General features: G+C 46.6%; 1 protein-coding gene across 1 annotated transcript; it reads right to left on the reverse strand.

Annotated features, from left to right (window-relative positions):
* Positions 1 to 232: 232 nt before the first annotated feature.
* Positions 233 to 581, reverse strand: LOC126956600 (40S ribosomal protein S27-like). Its single transcript, XM_050793673.1, has one exon. The coding sequence runs from the start codon at positions 568 to 570 to the stop codon at positions 292 to 294; it is 279 nt and encodes a 92-aa protein (XP_050649630.1). The 5' UTR covers positions 571 to 581; the 3' UTR covers positions 233 to 291.
* Between the last annotated feature and the right edge of the window lie 20,945 nt (positions 582 to 21,526).

Genomic DNA, 21,526 nt, shown 5'->3' on the forward strand with positions numbered 1-21,526 from the left:
AAGTAATTCTCTTGCCTCAGCCTCCTGAGTAGCCGGGACTACAGGTCCCAGGCATGCCACTATGCCTGGCTAATTTTTGTATTTTTAGTAGAGATGGGGTATTGCCATGTTGTCCAGGCTGGTCTCGAACTCTTGACATCAGGTGATCCACCGCCTCAGCCTCCCAAAGTGCTAGGATTACAGGTGTGAGCCACTGTACCTGACCTACAGTTATTATTTATTTATTTATTTATTTTTATCCAAAATGTGTTTATTGAGATGGTTTCCCACTCATCTTGATTCAGAGTGCCTTTAGTGCTGCTTCCTCCTAAAGGAACATCCTTCTGTAAGCCTTGCTTTTCCTCCTGTAGGCTGGCAGAGGACAGTGGAGCAGCCAACACACAAAACTACCATTTGTGCATGGCTAAAGACCGTGGTGATTTTATAGCATCCTGGGCATTTCACATCCATGAAGTAGGAATTGGGGCTCTGCACCAGGCGTTTCTTCTTGTGTTTCCTCTTCTCCTCTTCTGGGGAGGGATGAAGGAGATCCTTTGCGAGAGGCATGTTCTTGTGTGGGTAGGTCGTCATCGCTGGAAAAGCCAGTTATTTTTAAGATGAAGTCAAGCCAGGCGTGGTGGCTCATGCCTGTAATCCCAGCACTTTGGGAGGCAGAGGTGGGAGGATCACTTGGGGCCAGGAGATCAAGACCAGCCTGGCCAACATGGCAAAACCCCATGTCTACTAAAAAATATAAAAAAATTAGCCAGGTGTGGTGGCACACGCCTGTAATCCCAGTTACTCAGGAGACTGAGGCACTAGAATGGCTTGAACCTGGGAGGTGGAGATTGCAGTGAGCCGAGATCACACAACTGCGCTCCAGCCCAGGAGACAGAGGAGACTCTCAAAAAAAAGATGAAGTCAAGGCTAGAATCCATTTGTGTCCAAAGCCCCGTACTGTTGACGCTCCTGGGAGAAGCTGCAGGAGCAAACGGGATCAGTAAGGGACATGTGTGTGTGTAAAGTGTGGCATCTAGGAACACAAGTTTCCGTGTCATCAGAAGTGGGTTCAACCTGCCACTCATTGGCTGTGTGGCCTTGGACAAGTCATTTAGCCTCCCTATGCCTTGTCTTCATCTGAAAAGTGAAGTTGTGATGCCCACCTTATGTGATGACACGCATTATAATAGGAAAAGCACTCAGCACAGGGCCGGGTACACAGGAAATACACTGTGATTGGGAACTGTTACTACTCACTTATGCAAATGCATCAGGACTTCAACTTGCAGGTAATGAAGAACCCAGAAGCGTTTCAAGCAGGGAGATTGTGAATACCCCTAGAGGCCTACCAGGGAGTAAAACCTCAAGTTAAAGAAATGCCATGCAAATGGTGAGCTTTCAGGCACCACCCAGTGGCCAAGGAGGCCTTGGGGCAGGTGTGAATTGCAGACACAGCTGGCTTTGTGCAGTTCAGGGAGTCTCACCACGTCGTCCTCAGTACCCACCCCCACCCCATCCAGTGCAGCAGAGAGCAGCTTAAGTCACCCCAGAAAATCTGAGATGCTTCCCCAGCTGAGCTGGGGAGAAAGCCATCTCACAGTGCCCAGTGTGACCATGTTGGTGCCACAGTCTGATAGAGATTCAGTGTATGAGACCGTTCTTGCATTGCTATAAAGAAATACCTGAGACTGGGTAATTTTTAAAGAGAAGAGGTTTCCTTGGCTCACCATTTCCCAGGCTGTCTGGGAAGCATAATGCTGGCATCTGCTCAGCTTTTGGGAAGGCCTCAGGAAACTTACAATCCTGACGGAAATTGGAGGGGGAGCACACACGTCACATGGCCAGAGCAGGAACAAGAGAGCAAGGGGGGAGGAGCCACACACTTTTAAACAACCAGATCTTGTGATAACTCACTATTGCGAGAACAGCACGGGCGGGGCTGTGTGGGGTGGTGCTAAAGCATTCATGGAAAATCACCCCCATGATTGATCACCTCCCACCAGGCCCTACCTCCAACATTGGGAATTACAATTCACACGCCATCTGGGACCAGATCCTAACCATATCACTCAGTTCCTTAACTATTAAGACAATACACCAAAATGTGAAGTGTAGTTATTCCTTGGGTGGAATCACTGGAGGTTCTTTCTCACCCCCTTGTGTTTTTGTATATATGCCACCCTGAGTATGTGCTGATTTTGTTTTGTTATTTGGAAAAGCAAAATAAATGTTATTTAAAAGGACAAAAAGAATCCCCTCTGTGGGAGACTGACTCACACCTCCCACAGTTACACAGTGAGGGGTGCTCCTCTGCAGGAACAGGGCAGTGGAAAACGTGGGAGCTGCCAGTCCTTTGTCCTCATCTGCAAACCCATGATGCCTTGTGTGTGGTTTAAGGCAGAGGTCTCCAAACTTCTTAGTCTCCAGACCACTTTACACTCTTAAAAATCACTGAGTGACAAGGCACAGTGGCTCACACCTGCAGTCCCAGCAATTTGGGAGGCTGAGGCAGGAGAATCACTTGAGCCCAGCAGTTTGAGATCAGTCTGGGCAACATAGTGAGACCTCATCTCTACAAAATATTTAAAAATTAGCCAGGCATGGTGGCGAGTAGCTGGGACTCCAGCTACTCAGGAGGCTGAGGTGGGAGGATTGCTTGAGCCCAGGAAGTTGAGGCTGCTGTGAACTGTGATCACACCACTGCACTCCAGCCTGGGCAACAGAGTGAGACCCTATCTCAAAAAAAAAAAAAAAAAAGAAGAGAAAAGTCGTTGAGTTTTGTTATATTTGTTGCTAATTGTCATACTAGAAATTGAAACTGAGAAATTTTAATTAATTAATTAGTTTATTTATTTAAAGTAGTAGTTCTCAACCAGGGGCAGTTTTATCTCCCAGGTGACACTTGACAAGGCTGGAAGCCATTTTTGTTTGTCACAGCCGGGGATGGGGCATGCTACCAGCATCTAGTGTGTAGTGAGGCCAGAGATGCTGCTAAGCATCCGAGATGTATCCTACCACACACAGATGTGCTCCCCATAAACAGAATTGTCTGGCCCAAATGTCAATAGTGCCAAGGTTGAGAAACTGATTTAAAGTGAGGATAATAAATTCATCACACGTTAACACAAAACATAGTTTTATGAGAAATAACACAATTTTCCAAATTAAAACCAATTAAAGGAGTGGCATTATTTATTATGCACAATAATGTAATAATACATTATTACTGTATTTTTGCAGGTCTCTTTCATGATTGGCTTCACAAGAGACAGCTGGATTATTTTTTCTCCTTTTTTTTTTTAAACAGAGTCTCACTCTGTCGCCCAGGCTGGAGTGCAGTGGCACAATCTCAGTTCACTGCAACCTCTGCCTCCCGGGTTCAAGCCATTCTCATGCCTCAGCCTCCTGCATAGCTGGGATTATAGGCGTGTGCCACGATCCCTGGCTACTTGTTTTGTGTTTTTAGTAGAGATGGGGTTTCGCCATGTTGGCCAGGCTGGTCTCGAGCTCCTGGTCTCCAGTGATCCAACTGCCTCAGCCTCCCAAAGTGCTGGGATTACAGGTGTGAGCCACCGCACCGGATTCTTTTATCTACTTCCGCATTCAATCTGTTGCAATGTCACATGTCACAGAGCTCCCGGAAAACTCCATTAAATATTTGTGAGTGAATGACAGTGATAAAGACATCATCTCAGGATGATTATAATGGTTTTGATCTTGTGGTCCCCTCCAACGGTCTTTGGTAAAAGGTGAAACATTCAAAGGGACTTCAGGATGCCCAAGGGTCCACAGACCACCTTTTGAGAACTGCAGCTGTAGGAAGATCTTCCCAGATGATTTCCAGAAACAATTAGTGTGTTTTGGATGTGAACACATCTGGCTCTGCCGTCCTGGGAGGGCAGTCGGGGGAAGGAATGGGGAAAAACCCACTGAGCCAGCCTCACAGACCCCACCCCTCCCTTCTCCTCAATGCTGTCAGCTGCTAGATAGTCAGTCATTGTAATTTCAAAGACCAGATCTCACGTTTCACCTTGGGGGCAGAAAACAAGAGGCTGGACAAGTGGGAAGAAAAGAAAAGAGGAGAAAAAGTGGGGGGAAGTAGGCTTCCCTGGCTTCTTCTGAGAGCGAAGAAGGGGTGCTCGCTGCTGGCCCTGGGTCCCTGTGGGGTGTGGGTGTGTGTGGAGGGCCCATGCCTCACCTTGCCCATGAGCCCAGCCCTGGGAACAGCAATCGAGGTGGCCCGCCTGTCTCTGAGTCACCCACCTGAGTTTCACAGGATGTGATAGGCTAATTTTGACAAGGAGAGAGGGAGCCCCAGCCTTTGAGGCTCAGGAAGGGTGAGGCAGGCTGAGACCAGCGTCTCTACCCTTGTCTCTGAAAGGAGCAGTGGATCCAGGTCAGAGGCCCACCAGCTTCCCCTGACCCTACACTGCCCCCAAGGCGGGCCCTTCACATTCCTGGGGTGGAGGGGATGGAGGCTTCCAGCCACCACACTTCTCGGAGCTGGGGAGACAGCAGCACAGAGGGCATTTATGGAATACTTACTGCATTCAGGCTCTGAGCTCATTCTTTGTTGTGACTGCCGCCTTTAACCCTCACAATAACTGGTACTTTGGGAACTGTTATTATTTCCATTTTAGCCATGAAGACAACACGGCCCAGGGAGGAAAGAACTCGTTCAAGTTCCATGCCAGGGAGATGCAGAGCTGGGATTTGATCAAGGTTTGTCTGGCTCTGAAGCCCAGATTCTTAACCTCTGCCCTACAAGTTGTGCCAAATTACTCATGTACTCATGTGCTCAGGTGTTACTCACATTCCTGATTGTGGAGGGCCCACTCTGAGCCCTGTGCTAGATGCCAGAGATACAGACAATGAAACGCACTCCCTGTCCTCGAAGCTCTTGGTCTACCAGGTGGGAGGCGCGGGGAGTGTAGCATTGAGCAAGCGGACAGGTTATTGGAATGGATTGTACCCAGTGCTGTGATGGGGTAAGCAGAGTGTGAGGAAGCCAGAAGAGGCTCCGGTTGCAGGATGGGGAGAGGGAAGCTAGAGTGGCATCCCAGAGGAGGTGACGTATAAACTAATGACAAGTAGGGACCCCCAAGCAAGGGGGAAGAGGAGCATCTTGGGGTCACATACCACATGCCCCTGCTCCCACTTTTGACTTGTTGCTAGGACACTACTTCCCAGCCCAGGAGAAGTTCCAGGATTTCTGTTGCAAGCCCCCAGCCCCTATTTACCTTCTGTTTCTGGGGCGAGAACCAGATGGGACCCTCGCTGGTAGAATACTAGCAGCCCCTTCCCCTGTAGGAAAGGTAGGACCAGCAGTGGTGGATGGGGTCTCAGGGTGGCTGCCAGGCCCCAGGGGGCAGGAGGCCAAGTCATCTTTTCGAGTAGATATTTGCACATGAAGCACTCTTTCCAGGCACTAACCTAGGCGCTGGACATAAAGTATGTCATTGGAATTTTACAATCCTGGGAGGATGAATTTCTTAAAATATGAAAGCCCTTTCACTAAAGACCTTACATCATTTCAAGCTCACATACTTCGAGACTAATATCGACAAAGGTGGCTGGTGTGTTTGTTCACCTGCCAAAGTGACCCTAAAGCTATGATGTGAAGAGGCTACAATTTTCTTGGTCTGCCTGCTATGAAATTATGCAGGTTTCGATACATTAACCACACCTGGCTAATTTTAAAATTTTTTGTAGAGACAGGGTCTCACCTTGTTGCCCAGGCTGGTCTCAAACTCCTGGGCTCAAGCAATCCTCCCATCTCGGCCTCCCAAAGTTTTGGGATTACAGGTGTGAGCCACTGGGACTGCCCCGAAATCATAGTTGATATATACAGAATAGTCTTTATGTATAAGATTTATATATTCTGTTAATTGAAGGCCTTAATACAGCCATCCAAGGCTGGTTTAATGACCTCCAACCGTCAACAAGGGAGATGTTTGGAGAAACATGAGGGAAAAGGAAAACACATGCAGAAAATCAAGGGGATTTATTGGGTGACTTCCAAGAAGCGCGTGTGGGAACCTTGCGTCCACTCAATGCACAGCACCTCACAATATGCTTCTTTCATTTAACATTCTCCCTGGACCTCTCTCTAGGTTGACTCTTGTGATGCTACCTCATTCTTGTTAATTATTTCATACTTTTTCATTACATGGCTGGGTGACTTGATTCACCCCTTCTTCCACTGATAGCATCCAGGTCGTTTCTGATTTGTTGCAGTGATTATTGCAGACAATGTTGCAGTAATCATTCTGAGATATATGTCTTTAAAGACTGGGCTGTGCTAGCCCATTGTACTAGTCTGTTCTCATGCTGCTAATAAAGACATACCCGAGACTGGGTAATTTATAAGGGAAAGAGGTTTGATTGACTCAGTTCAGCATGGCTGGGAGGCCTCAGGAAACTTACAATCATGGCAGAAGGGGAAGCAATCATGTCTTTCTTCACATGGCAGCAGCAAGGAGACATGCCAGACAAAAGAAGGAAAAGCCCCTTATAAAATCATCAGATCTCGTGAGAACTCACTCACTATCACAGGAACAGCATGAGGGCAACTGCCCCCATGATTAAATTACCCCCCACCGGGTCCCTTCCACGACAAACGGGGATTATGGGAACTACAATTCAAGAGAGATTTGGGTGGGGACACAGCCAAACCATATCACCCGTGTAGCATCTTTGTGCAAATCAGCAAAAAATGCCCCTCCTGTAGACACCAGCCTGTAATAAAGTACGCAGCTTGGCAAGTGGAGTGTAGGCCAAATTCCAGCCCTACATGCCCCATCAATCTGGTGTCCTTCTTGTGCAGTGAACAACCTGCACATCCTTATATGGTAGTCTCATCTTCCACACTCTGTTTCTTTCTCCCCCTATAGGATGACACCTAAACATTAGACTGCCAGGACGAAGGGTTTGTGTGCATTTTTTTTTTTTTTTTTGAGACAGAGTCTCCCTGTGTCGCCCAGGCTGGAGTGCAGTGGCGCAATATCAGCTCACTGCAACCTCCACCTCCCAGATTCAAGCAATTCTCCTGCCTCAACTTCCCAAGTAGCTGGTATTACAGGCATTCGCCACCATGCCTGGCTAATTTTTGTAATTTTCATAGAGACAGGGTTTCACCATGTTGGCCCGGCTGGTCTCAAACTCCCCACCTCAGGTGATCCACCTGCCTTGGCCTCCCACAGTGCTGGGATTACAGGCGTGAGCCACCGCGCCCAGCCCTGTGTGCATTTTTTTTGTTTGTTTGTTTGTTTGTTTTTTTGAGACGGAGTCTCACTCTGTCACCCAGGCTGGAGTGCAGTGGCCGGATCTCAGCTCACTGCAAGCTCCGCCTCCCGGGTTCACGCCATTCTCCTGCCTCAGCCTCCCGAGTAGCTGGGACTATAGGCGCCCGCCACCTCGCCCGGCTAGTTTTTTGTATTTTTTAGTAGAGACGGGGTTTCACCGTGTTAGCCAGGATGGTCTCGATCTCCTGACCTCATGATCTGCCCGTCTCGGCCTCCCAAAGTGCTGGGATTACAGGCGTGAGCCACCGCGCCCGGCCTTGTGTGCATTTTTAATCATAAAATATTCTGCTACATTTTTGTGTGTATTTATAAAATTATATTTGCTATCTTGGAAGGTGCTTTTTAAGTATATTTCGATCCAACATATTTGGACTGTCTTTCCTGTTACTACCAATTCGATTTTTGTACAGTGATTTTTCTTAACAGCTTTTGGGGTATAATTGGCATATAATAAATTGTACCTATTTGAAGTGTGCAATTTCATAAATTTTGACATATGTATACACTGTGAAATCATCACCAGAATCAAGACAATTAACATATTCATTGACTCCAAAGGCCCCGTGGGAACCTCTCCTTCCCTCACTGGCCCTCTCTCTCCATCCTTAGGCAGCCTACTCATCTGCTTTCTGTCACTATCGTTTAACTGTTCGTATTTCCTGGATTTCCGTAGAAGTGGAATCAAACAGTATGTACTTTTTTCCATCTGGCTTCTTTCAGTCAACATAATTATTTTGAGATTTACCCATGTTGTTGCATGTATAAATAGCTTACGGCCGGGCACGACGGCTCATGCCTGTAATCCCAGCACTTTGGGAGGCCAACATGGGCAGATCACTGGAGGTCGGGAGTTCAAGACCAGTCTGACCAATATGGTGACATCTTGTCTCTACTAAAAATACAAAAACTTAGCTGGGTGTAATCCCAGCTACTAAGGAGGCTGAGGCAGGAGAATCTCTTGAACCCGGGAGGCGGAGGTTGCAGTGAGCCAAGATCACGCCGTTGCATTCCAGCCTGGGTGACAGAGCGAGACTTGTCTCACAAAAAAAAAAAAAAAAAAAAAAGCTCGTTAATTTTTATTGCTGAATAGTATTCCATTGTCTGAATATACCACAATCTGTTTATCCAGTCACCAGTTGATGAACATTTAGGCTGTTTCCAGTTTAGGGCTATGAAAAATAATATCCTCTTATTCAGATTTGCTCTGAATATTCATGCACAAATCTTTGAATGGACACAAGCTTTCATTTCTCTTGGGTAAATCCTAGGATTGCGATGGCTCGATCACATAGCTGGGGTATATTCAGCTTTTTAAGAAAATCCCAAACTGGTTTGCAAGTGGTTGTACTATTTTACATTGCTAGCAACAGTGTATGAGAACTCTGATTGTTCCACATCCTCACCAACACTTCATACAGTCTTTTTGGCCGGGTGCAGTGGCTCACACCTATAATCCCAGCACTTTGGGAGGCTGAGGTGGGAGGATTGTTTGAGCCCAGGAGTTTAAGACCAGCCTGGGCAACATAGTGGGACCTTGTTTCTACAAAAATATTAAAAAATTAGCTGGGTGTAGTGATGCATGCCTGTGGTCCCAGCTACTACTCAAGCCAAGCTAAGTGGGGAGGACGGCTTAAGCCCAGGAGGTTGAGGCTGCAGTGAGCCGTGTTCACACCACTGCCCTCCAGCCTGGGTGATGGAGCGAGATCCTGTCTAAAAACAAACAAAAAGCTATAGTCTTTTTAATTTTCACAACTGTATGTTGAGCATCTTTTATGTGTTTACCATCTTAGCACTGTATTTGGTGAAGTGTCTCTTCAAATCTTTTGCCCAGTTTTAATTGGGATGTCTGTTTTCTTACCATTGAGTTTTGAGAGTTCCTTATATGTTCTAGATGAAAGTCCCTTATCAGGTATATGATTTGCAAACATTTTATTGTTTGTATTTTACTTTTGCATTTTATAATTTTTATTATATTTTACTTTGTATTTATTTTATTATCTTTATGTTTGTGTATCTTACTTTTTTTTTTTAGACAGAGTCTCGTTCTGTCACCCAGGCTGGAGTGCAATGGTGACAAAAAACTTTTTGATAAAGTTTTTCATGTTTGTTTGTTTGCATATGAATATCCACTTGCACATTGCTTTTAGTGGTGAAAAAGAGCCATTTGCCAGCAAAATTTTTCCCTGTTCTTCAAGACAAATACTACCTTAAATGCTTTACTTTCTGCAGTGTCTTGTCCACTTGGGTACTTGGTGTTTGTTGAATGACCGAATGTGTCTGTCCTACCTCAGGAATCCCAGAATGCCAGAGCTGGGACTAATCTTAGAAACATCTAGGCTGACCCCTTTCCCCCATTTAAAAGGGGATTCCCTCCAGCTTAGGGCTGAGCAGCACTCTGCCCCAAGTGACTGAACTGGAACGCAATCCCAGGACTCTCAATTCTTGGTCCGGAGCACTTTCTGTAATCCTGTGCTGGCTCCTGTCCCTGAGACTGATTACCAGGAACGGGCCTAGATCTGCAGTGTCTTCTTGCAAAAGTCCTGATCCGATTCATTGTGTAATTCTTAGTAAGGGCTACCATTTACTGCCTGCCTGTTGTGTGCCAGGCACTTTGTATCTGTCATCTCATTTACTGCCTACAAGAATCCTGGTGGGAAGGGGGGTATTCATTATGCTCTCCACTCTGCAGATCAGAAAACTGAGTCCTAGAGGCCCAGAGAGGTTAAGCAACTTGTCAGAGGTGGCACAGGCACAATGGAGGAGCTGGGGCTCAAATTCAGGGCTGTCAAACCCCAAATCTTCCCTTTCTCCAAATATTTCTACTCTAGCCCCTGCTCTTATCTGTAGGGACCCTACAGAGGCAGGATGGCATGTTGAGTCACTGCTCAAACTCTGGAGCAAGACAGCCTTGTTTGAACCTCACTTTGGGCAAGTCACCCATCCTTTATGTGTCTCAGTTTTCTCATCTCTAAAATGGGAACAGTGATATTAATTATCCCTCACACATAGGGCTGTTATGAGAGTGGTTTTTTTGTTTGTTTGTTTGTTTGTGTTTGAGACAGAGTCTCACTCTGTCGCCCAGGCTGGAGTGCAGTGGCATGACCTTGGCTCACTGCAACCTCTACCTCCTGGATTCAAGCACTTCTCATGCCTCAGCCTCCAGCGTAGCCGAGATTACAGACCTGTGCCACCATGCCCAGCTAATTTTTATTTATTTTTTCGATTTTTGGTAGAGATGGGGTTTTATTCTGTTGGTCAGGCTGGTCTCGAATGCCTGACCTCAAATGAACTGCCTGCCTCAGCCTTCCAAAGTGTTGGGATTATAGGTGTGAGCCACCGCGCCCAGCCTGTTATGAGATTTTAAAAGCCAACGTGGGGATATTCCCTCAAAACAGTGGCAGAACACAGTAACCCTCAGTGGGTATTAGTGGTTGCTTCTTGGGAACGGGGACACTGGGACACTCTGGAGGCTGCCCCTGTGCACCTGTGCGCAGAAGGGCAGAGAAGCCCAACACTGGGCTTAGGTGGGCCTGGGGAAGTGCAACCAAGCCAAGAGGCCAGGAGGTTGTCCACCTGCCTACAGGCTCCACAGAGAAGGATAAAGCCCTTGCCTGACCCTTTGTCCTTCCCGGGGACCTTTCCTTGTGACTTTTTTTTTTTTTTTTTTTTTTTGAGAGAGTGTCGCTCTGTTACCCAAGCTGTAATGCAGTGGCACAATCTCAGCTCACTACAACCTCCACTTCCCGGGTTTAAGTGATTCTCCTGCCTCAGCCTCCCGAGTAGGTGGGATTACAGGCATGCACCACCACACTCGGCTAATTTTTGTAGTTTTAGTTAGAGACGGGGTTTTGCCATGTTGGCCAGGCTGGTCTCAAACTCCTGATCTCGAGCGATCCACCAACCTCGGCCTCCCAAAGTGTTGGGATTACAAGCGTGAACCACCACACCTGGCCTCTCGTGACCTTTGGAAGGTGAGAAAAAAAATAACATATTTAGACACACTCACTGAGCCTGAGCCTGAGCCCAGGCAGGTTTTGTGTATTAAATATTGATGAACCAACGTGGTAGGCCTGGTGGGCTGCTCTCACGCAGGCCAAATCCCCCAAAACTTGGGAGAGTAATCTGAATTTCGCGTATGGCCTCAGGTGTTTGAAAATGCACTCACAGAACATTTAGGCATGAGGACCAGATTCCCACTTGCCTGTGTTTCCTGAGAATGATGATGAAGGATCCCACATTGATACTTGTACAGAGCTTGATTCAGGCAATCACAGAACTAGAGCTTCAGGTCTGGAAGGAATCTCAGGGACCATTGCTCCTTTCTCACTCCCTTCCCTCTCCTCCTTTCAGGGGAGGCAGGACAACACTGTGGTTGAACACAGGCTTCAGAACCCACAGACCTGGGTTGGAATCTGCCTATCCTGCCAGTTGTCCACATAAATCATGCTGTCTCTAACTCACCTCTGGGCCTTTGCACATGCTGGCCTGCCTGCCCGAGCCCTCTTCCCCAGCTCCTTGTCAAGTAACACCTTCTCTATTCTTGGGGCTCAGCTTAGACTTCACTTTCTCTAGGGAGCCTTCTCTGTCCACTGCCCACTATTTCCTCCTGAGCTGAAGACTTGCAAAACATTTTTTCTGTTGAGCACACCACTCACCATGCTGCCTTGGAATTGTCTGTTTCTTGTCTCTGTTCCTCAGTAGCCTGTGAGCTACTCACGTGCAGAGATCCCATGTAATTTTGGATAATCCATTTAGCTTCTCTAAGCCTCAGTTTACTGACTTCTAAAGTGGGGATAAAATAGCATTTCCCTCACCAGGTCATTTTGTAGATTAAATGAGATCATCCTGGAAAATTCATATACAAGCCTTGATTTAGTCCTTGGCACACACTATGTGTTCAAGAAATGGTTTAAAAGGATGATGATGATAATAACGACAATTGTATTTTTCAACACTTGCTGCTATAACAAATAAGCAACAAAAGTCTCAGAGGCTTAAAACAATAGAAGTCATTCCACTTCTGGGTATATGCCTCAAAAAATTAAAAGCAGGCACACATATTTGTACACTAATGTTCATAGCAGCGTTATTCACAATAGCCAAAAGGTGGAAACAACGCAAATATCCATTGACAGACAGATGGATAAATGAAATGTGGTCTATTCAGACAATGCAATATTGTTCAGCCTTAAAAGGGAAGGAAATTGGCCAGGCATGGCGGCTCATGCTTGTAATCCCAGCACTTTGGGAGGCCGAGGCTAGTGAATCAACTGAGGTCAGAAGTTCAAGACCAGCCTGGCCAACATGGTAAAACCCCCATCTCTACTAAAAATAGAAAAAGTGGCCTGTAGTCACCGAGATCATGCCACTGCACTCCAGCCTGGATGACACAGCGAGACTCTGTCTCAAAAAAAAAAAAAAAAAAAAGGAGGGCATGGCGGGCAGATCACCTGAGTTCAGGAGTTTGAGACCAGCCTGGCCAACATGGTGAAACCCGATCTCTACTACAAACACACAAAAAATTATCTGGCCGTGGTGGTGGGCCCCTGTAATCCCAGCTACTCAAGAGGCTGAGGCAGGAGAATCGCTTGAACCTGGGAGGTGGAGGTTGCAATGAGTGAAATCATGCCACTGCACTCCAACCTGGGTGACAAGAACAAAACTCCGTCTCAAAAAAAAAAAAAAAAAAAAAAAAAGGGAAAGGAAGGCGACTACAACATGGATGCTACAACATGGATGCTACAACATGGATGCTACAACATGGATGAATCTTGAAGACTGTATGCTAAGAGAATTAAGCCAATTTTAAAAAGACAAATATTATATAATTCCATTTACATGAAGTACTTAGAGTAGTCAAATTCATAGATACAAAAAGTAGAATATGGTGATGTCAGGGACTGGGTTGGGAGGAGATGGGGAGTGGTTATTTAATGGGTACAGAGTTTCAGCTTTATAAAGGAAAGAGTTTTGTGAACAGATGGTGGTGATGGTTGAACAACAGTGTGAATACCATGAGCTGTACCCTTAAAAATGGTTAAAATGATCAATTGTATGTTATGTATTATCACACAAAAAAAGAATGTTAAAAAAGAGTTCATTCTTCACGGTAGTTATATCTAAATGAGGGTGCTCTGTTTGGGGACTCTCTTCCATGCAGTAACTTTAGGGACCCACTTTTTTGGCATCTTATGCCTCTGCCAGCCATCTTCAACGCGTGGCTCCCATTGCCAGCCTAGAGCAGGTGCTGCAAACTATCCCCCTGGGCCAAATCCAGCCAGCAGCCTGTTTTGTATAGCCCTAGACCTAGGAATGGTTTTACATTGTTAAAGGGTTGTGACTAAGGCAGAGAAAGAGAGGAGAGGAAGGATGGAGCTAGGAGAAAGGAAAGGGAAGAGGAAAGAGAAAGAGAAGAAGATATGATGGAAACTATTTGTGGCCTGCAAAGCTGAAAATATTTAGTATCGGATCCTTTACAGAAAACATTTGTTGGCTCCTGCCTTAGAAACATTTCTATTCTAGGTAGCTGAGTGGTCCACATCACCTACATCCATATTCCATTGCCTGGAACTATCATGTGGCCATGCCTGACTGCAAGGAAGTCTGGGAAATATAGTGCAGCTGTGTGCCCAGGAAGAAGAGGAAGTGAGCTTGGTGACCATCTGACAGTCATGACGGTGATGAACATCATGGTTGTCTCTCGCTGTTTCATCCAGTGGAGGAGTCTTCCTCAGCCCAGATTAGTCCAAGCCACTCATAGTGATTCCCTCTCTAGTGACTGGTTAAGGAACCTAGGCTGAAGCTGGCAGAGAATGGCGTTCCTTGGGCAACAGTTACGGGCTCAGCAGTGGGCAGGGGACCCTGTCCCAGTCAGACTGAAAATAACTTTTGTTTGACGGTTGAGGAAGAGGCACTCTCTCTTCCTCCAGCTGTGAAGAAGAAAGCATGTGGCCAGAGGAAACACTAAAATCAGAAGGTGACCATCCTTCAAAGGTTGCAGAAGGAACCAGCCTTAGGCGGGACCAGCACTGTGCCCTGCAGAGCAGAAAGACAGGAAGAAGCTGGGACCCCACAGCCTCTGTGGGGCTGCTACAGGACCAGCCCTGAGGCCTGCCCAGCCTCTGGACTTCCAGTGATGAGGCCCATAAGATCCCTCCTTGTCGAGGCCACTTTGAGTCACAGTTTCTATTACTCCCAGCCAGAGCACCCTTGCTGATCTGATGGCTTCTAGAACAACCTTGTCAATGGCCAGAAACCCCTCAGAGCCCGCCCTCTCTCCCTGGTTAACAGGTAGAACTGCTGTCAAGGTTTTTCATGTATGACTCCCAAATTTGCCTCTCTACATCTCCCACCCATTTTCCCACAGCGACAGAACTGAAGGAGCCAGGAGCCTCCATTTTGAAAAGGACTTTTCATTTCAGCATCTACAAAGCTTCACTTTTGAGATTTCCCTTACAATCTGTGTTTTCATTTGCCAAACTTTTTTTTTTTTTGAGACCAGGTTTCACTCTGTCACTCAGGCTGGAGTGCAGTGGTGTGATCTCAGCTTACTGCAACCTCTGTCTCTTGGGCTCAAGCAATCCTCCCACCTCAGCCTCCCAAGTAGCTGGGACTACAGGTGCACACCACCACACCCGGCTAATTTTTGTAGTTTTTGTAGACATGGGGTCTCTCTATGTTGTCCAGACTGCTCTCAAACTCCTGGGCTCAAGCAATCTGCTCACCTTGGCCTCCCAAAGTGCTGGGATTACAGCTGTAAGCCACTGCACCCAGCTACCGAACATTTCTAAGTTGGATTTTAAACAATTCAATTTAAAAAAATTATTATTCTTAGCAATAGTGTCCATGCACTCTTGGGTGAATCATTATTAATTTTTCCTGAGGTACCTTAAAATAAATGTATACATATGCAATTATTAACAGAAAACATGAGTCTGAACACGAACTGAAATCATCTCCTGGCTCATACTTCAGGAAACTCAGCATTCACTGATCTGGGTGGGTTTATGTTTCCTACAGGACTGGGACCCCTTGAGGGCAGGGAACACACCTTCTAAAACTCATTTATGCTTCAGAACAATTCTTTGAAAAAGGGATTCTTATCCTCTTTTGCAGATGCAGAAACTGAGGCCTCGGAGAGGTGAAGGGACTTGTCTGAGGCCACGCAGGGAGTAGATGGCAGATCCAGGGCTGAGTTCTTATTTTGAAAGTAAATCGTTCTTAGAGAAGGCCTTCAGGGACCATCTAGCACAATGCTCTTTCCTTTCCTTCCTCAGGACACTGACCCAGAGAGAAGTGACTTGCCCAAGGTGCTGTAGAACCAAGCCTAGAACTTCTAGTCCAAGACTATGTCTATTGTGCCACATTGCCCACTGCAGTCCCTCTGGCTTGTTCAGAACACAGCTATGAAGACTTCACCTGATTTGTCATCTGCAGATTTTTTTTTTTTTTTGAGATGGAGTCTTGCTCTGTCGCCCAGGCTGGAGTGCAGTGGCCGGATCTCAGCTCACTGCAAGCTCCGCCTCCCGGGTTTACGCCATTCTCCTGCGTCAGCCTCCCGAGTAGCTGGGACTACAGGCGCCCGCCACCTCGCCTGGCTAGTTTTTTGTATTTTTTAGTAGAGACGGGGTTTCACTGGGTTAGCCAGGATGGTCTCGATCTCCTGACCTTGTGATCCGCCCGTCTCGGCCTCCCAAAGTGCTGGGATTACAGGCTTGAGCCACCGCGCCCGGCGTCATCTGCAGATTTTGAGGCACTAACTAGTGCCATAGCTCAAGGCCTTGTGTGTGAGTGCCTGTCAGATCTTTGTGGCTTGCTAAAGACAGCTGGACACTGGGCTGGTGCTACAGCCAGTGCCTATAATAGGAACCCTGTCATCCTTGGAGAAGCACAAGATAATCTTTCTGTTGTGGGCATATGATGTAGACTGGGGTAGTGGTGTGCTGTTCAGGAAAAAACCAACTCTGATCTGTTGCATTTGCTGATTTCTATGCTGTAGAGACTCCCACCACGGCTAGTTTTAAGCTATTACTCTAACTTTACTACATGCAGAGTTAGGAAGAGATGAACACAATGGCTCTGGAGAGCTGGTTCAAGCTGGCTTAAGCACACTCCTAGACCAGACCAACCAGAGTCTGTCTTACTAATGAGCATGACTGTCAACTGCATCACTCCAGGGGTGTCCACTGGACATGCTGTGGGCCGCTGTGGTTGTGGGTAGGCACAAGGGCAGGGTGGCCTCTTCCTCAGCCTCTGCAAGTCTCCTGACCCCCAGCCCAAGAGACCTTAAGTAAGATAGTGATGTCCATTGTTTATTAGCCACTCTCAGCTCCCCCTTTATTAACTGTCAGAATTCATTTAACAAATAATACTCTTTATTTTCAAATAGTTTCAGACTCATAATAAGTTGCATACAAAAAGAGTTCTTGCGTACCCTTCACCCAGCTTCCCACAATGATAACATCTTACACAACCAAAGTACACTGTCAAAACCAGGAAATTGACATAGGTACAATACTGTTAACTCAAAAACAGACCTTCTTTGGATTTTACAAGTTTCTACATTACATGCACTCTTATGTGTGTGTGCTCATGTTTCTCTGAAATTTTATCACATGTACAGGCTTGTATAACCATCACCACAATCAGGATACGGAACTGTTCTATCACCCCAAATAAACTTTCAGAGCTTTTTTCTAACAAAAATGCCCAAGTATTAGAATGAAAACAGCATAGATTTTGGAGTCAGTCCTATTATTTTCAAATCCTAGTTTTTTCCACTGTGTGACCTTGGGTACATAGTTTAACCTCTCTGAGCCTTACTTTCCTCATTTCCAAAATGTAGGATTGACATAAGGACTGAATTAGAAAATTACGTCTGTAGAGTGCCAGGGATATAGTAGATGCTCAACAAGTGTTAGTTCCTTCCCAGGCTCAAAGGAAAAGTCTGGGCCCTTATTCATGCTGAAGATTCAGGGGCATTAATGAATTCTGTCTTCAAGACCCTGGGTTCCATATACTAATATAATATTTGGAGTTTCATCTCTTAGTAAGAAAACTCCAAGACCCGACATGTGGTCAGGTGTCATTTTGCTGAAACTAATGTTTGAATTCCACAAGGGAGGCTGGAGTTTGGAAGATAGTGGTTTATTTGGCTAATAAGCCTAACAAAGCCCCCAGGATCTGCATATCAGCAATGGCTTTGCCATTACCTCACTACTTGTGCTAGTTAAGTAAATGAAAAGAGAGTGAAGAAGTCTAAAAAACTGCTGGTTCCTAACGTTTAGGTGCATTCAAGTAGTCAATGCCAAACATAGGAGGAGGCTAATAATGATAGCCACATGCTGGGCACTGTTCAGGGCTTTATGTGTGTGAATTAATCAAATCTTCACAAATACCCTATAAAGTAGGTACTGTTATCGTATCCATATGTTATCATAGATGAGGAAAACCAAGTCAGCGAGAGATTAAATGATCTGCTCAGGGTTACTGCGTTAGTAAGAGGCACAGCCAGAATTTGAACTCAGGCGGTCTGGTTCTAGAGTCCACACCCAGACTGACCATCCCACACTATTCATGAGAATAAGCCCACCTCATGAATTCTGCAGAAACAACAAAGAAAGCATTAGAGAAAGTATTCCAGCTAGGGCTGTTCTAGTACATGAAAACAAGAGTTTTGATGCTCCCAACACCCTTTTATTTAGCACCTATTACGTGTATATATTGTGCTAGGTCCTGGGAATAGAATGCAGAGGAAAAGTATGCATTTGGCTCCTGCCTTGCTGGAGCCCACAATGCAGTGGTGGTGCCAGACACCAATTAAGGAATCATAAAAGTCAATATAAAATCATAAAACTACTTCAGTAGTGTGCTGAAGCAGTTCCCAGTGCTCTAAGGGCCTGTGAAGGAGGGTTTTAGTCTAGTCAGGATGGTCAGGGAAGTCATCCTTGAAGAAGAGATAAGTATGCAGAGATCTGAAGGAGAAGCAAGAGTTATTCAGGCAAAGAGGGAATGAGGGCGGCACCTCTGAGAAAGCATTCCAGGAAGAGGGAGCAGGAAGTGCAAAGATCCCATGATGGGAGGAAGCAAGGGTCACTCAAGGAAGTAAAAAGAGCTGTGGCTTGAGGGGAGAGACAAGAGAGCAAGCTGTGAGAGGGCCTGGAGGGCCACGTGGGCCACAGGAAGGCTTCAAGAGCAATGGAAATCCTTCCAGGAGGTTCCAGTGTGCACTCAGGGGTGTATATAGGAGACCCAATACAGTTTGAGGAAGCACCAAAACCACTGAATTCTGACAATCCTGTGAGTGTCGTTCTCTTCCCTCTATAAATGAGAGGACTGATGATCCAGGGTCCTCAGAAAGTCTCTGCATACAGCCCTCTATCCTGACAGCATTTCCTCACCTCTTCTTGTCACAGCCCCTTTGGAAATCTGACGAAAGCTAGTGGTAACCTCACCACCAGGAAACTGTACCCACACATTTTGAAAATCTTACAAACACTTTCATGGGACTCATGAAACTCTTAAAACCCTCTAGACACTTAAAACTCTCCAGATCCCCTGACGAACTGATTTTAAAAGAGAATCCAAATTCCAGGAGGCCGAGGCGGTAAATGATGAATTCAAAGAGATGAACTGTCAAATGGGGGAATTTTAGGCAATAACCTAGATCAGGTCAGAGGGTGAGAAATCGGGACAGTCTTCTGTTGTGATATGAGCTCCCAAGTGTCTAGGCCCAAATGGATGAGCTATGCCATCCATCCATCCACCCCTCAAAGTATTCATGGGGCACCTCCCCACCCCCACCCCGTACCAGGTCTTGTACTCAATTCCGGGAGCACAGAGATGAATCAGACACAGATCCGGCCCTTGAGGACCCCAGTGGAAGCAGACTTAGCCACAGATAATTATTTTCAGGTTAGTACTAAAATAAAGGCAACTGCAAAACACAGAGCAAGGCCCAACAATTCTTTCCTTGCTGGGGCTTTAAAATATACCTCTTACAGATGTGAATATGGTAACAAACAACTGGAAGGAGAGTGTTATGAAACTCTTAAAGTCTTAAAGTTGCAGAGGGATTATCTTCACACTAGAAGCCCCCACTGCTCGTAATATACCTGGGGGAGAGCTGGGGAAGGAAGGAGTTGAGAATCAAGAGTTAAAGGGCTGGAAACCTTTGCATGTCCCTAGGCTGCTGACTGCCCCCTAATGACAAGCTACAGAAGGCAGGGGCCAGTCTTTCTCTTCCTCAACCATTGAAAGGGCCCATTTCATCTGGTGAAAGGTCAGCCCGGACCAAGGCATGCAGGAAGGCCAGGGCAGCATCACAGACCAGGCAGACATCAGGGCGAGATGGAGCGCTGACCTCAGGGATCCAGGTGAGCCTTCCCTGCCTCACTTAAGGCCACCGGAGAGGAGGTGTGGAGTTGAGTAAAGGCCTGTGTGGGTCTGTCTGTTCCATCCTCTCTTCTCACCCTTCAACCTGAATTGCAGATTACCGAAGAACTGGAAGAGGCTAAGGTTCTAGTCCTGTCGTTGTGGATCCTGGAGTTTGTGATGCGTTATCTGAGGGCGTGTGATAGTTCATTTGACAACTGATAATAGCCATTCGTCTATATGCCGGGCACTGAGGTACTTTCATCTCACTTAAACCTCTTAAGTTCACAGAGCTAGAAAATAGAAGAGGAATTTGAAACCAGTGGGCCAACTCCAAGGCCTGTGCTTCCAACCACTATACTCCTCTGTCTCGCACTGAGAGAGAGCTTGTTAGAACTGTGAGTTCCTCGCAGCACTCAGTGATGGCCAGAGTGGCATTGTCCTAAAAAGCCATCTGCTCTCGTCCTTCCTGCCCCAGAGCTCCAGCAGTCTTCCCAGAGCTCTACATCCTCACCTCTTTTGCACGCTATCTTCACCTCTTTTGAGGCATGGATATTTTCTACTTTGTATTACATTTCTGCAACTGTTTTTCTCTTTCTGCAAGGAGGCAGATGCTCTTTGTGGACACGGGCACATCTGCATCATCTTGATGCCCCTCTTGGTGCTTGGGTCACGGCAGCCATCAATCGAGTCTTATCCAGACTTCCAAGTAATGCACGGGTAATTTCCACCATCTTGGTCTTGGATAGGCAATGCTGCCAAGCACACAAATTCTGTCCCAGGGCCACAGAGGACACCACTCTGGCCAGTGCCTCATAAACGTGCCTGTGAAGGACAGACTCGAGTCCATCTGCACATCAATGGCCGTGAGGAGCTGGCACATAGGGAAGAAAGCCAGGTCAAGCTGTGAACTGCAGAGGAGTCTTGGACGTTACGGGAAACGGCTCCTTCCCAGCTATAGCTGGAGCCAACCCTGTCCCCTGGGTGACCTCACAGCCCGGCCTCAGCTAATTGGCTCATGGTGATACAGAGAGGCGAGCTGGTGTAGAGGCTCTGTCCAATAGGAGAGCTCAATGTTGGACGGTGGCAAGCAGACCCAATCAGGGCGTTCCATTAGGAGCTCAGCCGCTTGGTGCAGCCTGGGACTGGAAATTTACACTCAGCCGTTAACACCAAAAGTGGTTTTTCTGGGCCACCATCTTTGCCTGTGGAGGTACGGGCACTCGCACCCACAGTCGACTGCATGAGGCCGTTACAGGGTTGCTGCAGGGCTGGTGGCACCCCAAGGCTCTCTCTCTCTTTCTCTTTCTCTCTCTCTCTTTTTTAAGTCCAGCTGAATATCATAGGTGCGCTCTTTGGGGGCCTTGTCCCTGAAGTTTTGCTATTCCTGTTCCGTGTTGTGATCTCTGTCTCCTCCAGGAAGCTTCTTGTCACTGCATTCTGTTCCTGTAAAAAACAGAGAGACCTGGGAAATTGAATAAATTGCACAGTCACGCAGCTATCATGGAGCAGTTAGTATTCCGTACCCGGTCTGTCTTACACAAGTCCACTCTTAACCACGTAAGACAAAGTAGCAGAGCTAAGGAGCAATGTTTGCTCATTCTGCCTCCCAGCAGAATTTCACAAAGCCCTTGACTCTGTGACAGCGCAGTCCTCCTGCTCATGATGAGCGGGATAGAGCACAGGTTCCCACATCTCTTGCCCGAATTACAGCATTTTTAGAAAAAAATAAGTTCAATGATCCTGGCTGGCCCTTGTTTCTTCCTCTGCATAAGATACTGACAGGACTAATGATTGTGCCTCAGTAATCTATAAACACATGTACCCTCGCACCCAAACTTTCATAAGGTTTTGCTCTAATGTAACTTCTG

Source organism: Macaca thibetana, chromosome 1 (assembly GCF_024542745.1).
Source record: "Macaca thibetana thibetana isolate TM-01 chromosome 1, ASM2454274v1, whole genome shotgun sequence".
In the NCBI taxonomy this organism is placed as follows: domain Eukaryota; kingdom Metazoa; phylum Chordata; class Mammalia; order Primates; family Cercopithecidae; genus Macaca; species Macaca thibetana.

Coding starts and splice junctions, on each gene's coding strand:
- LOC126956600 (XM_050793673.1), bottom strand. CDS start 570: ATGACGACCTACCCACACAAGAACATGCCTCTCGCAAAGGATCTCCTT.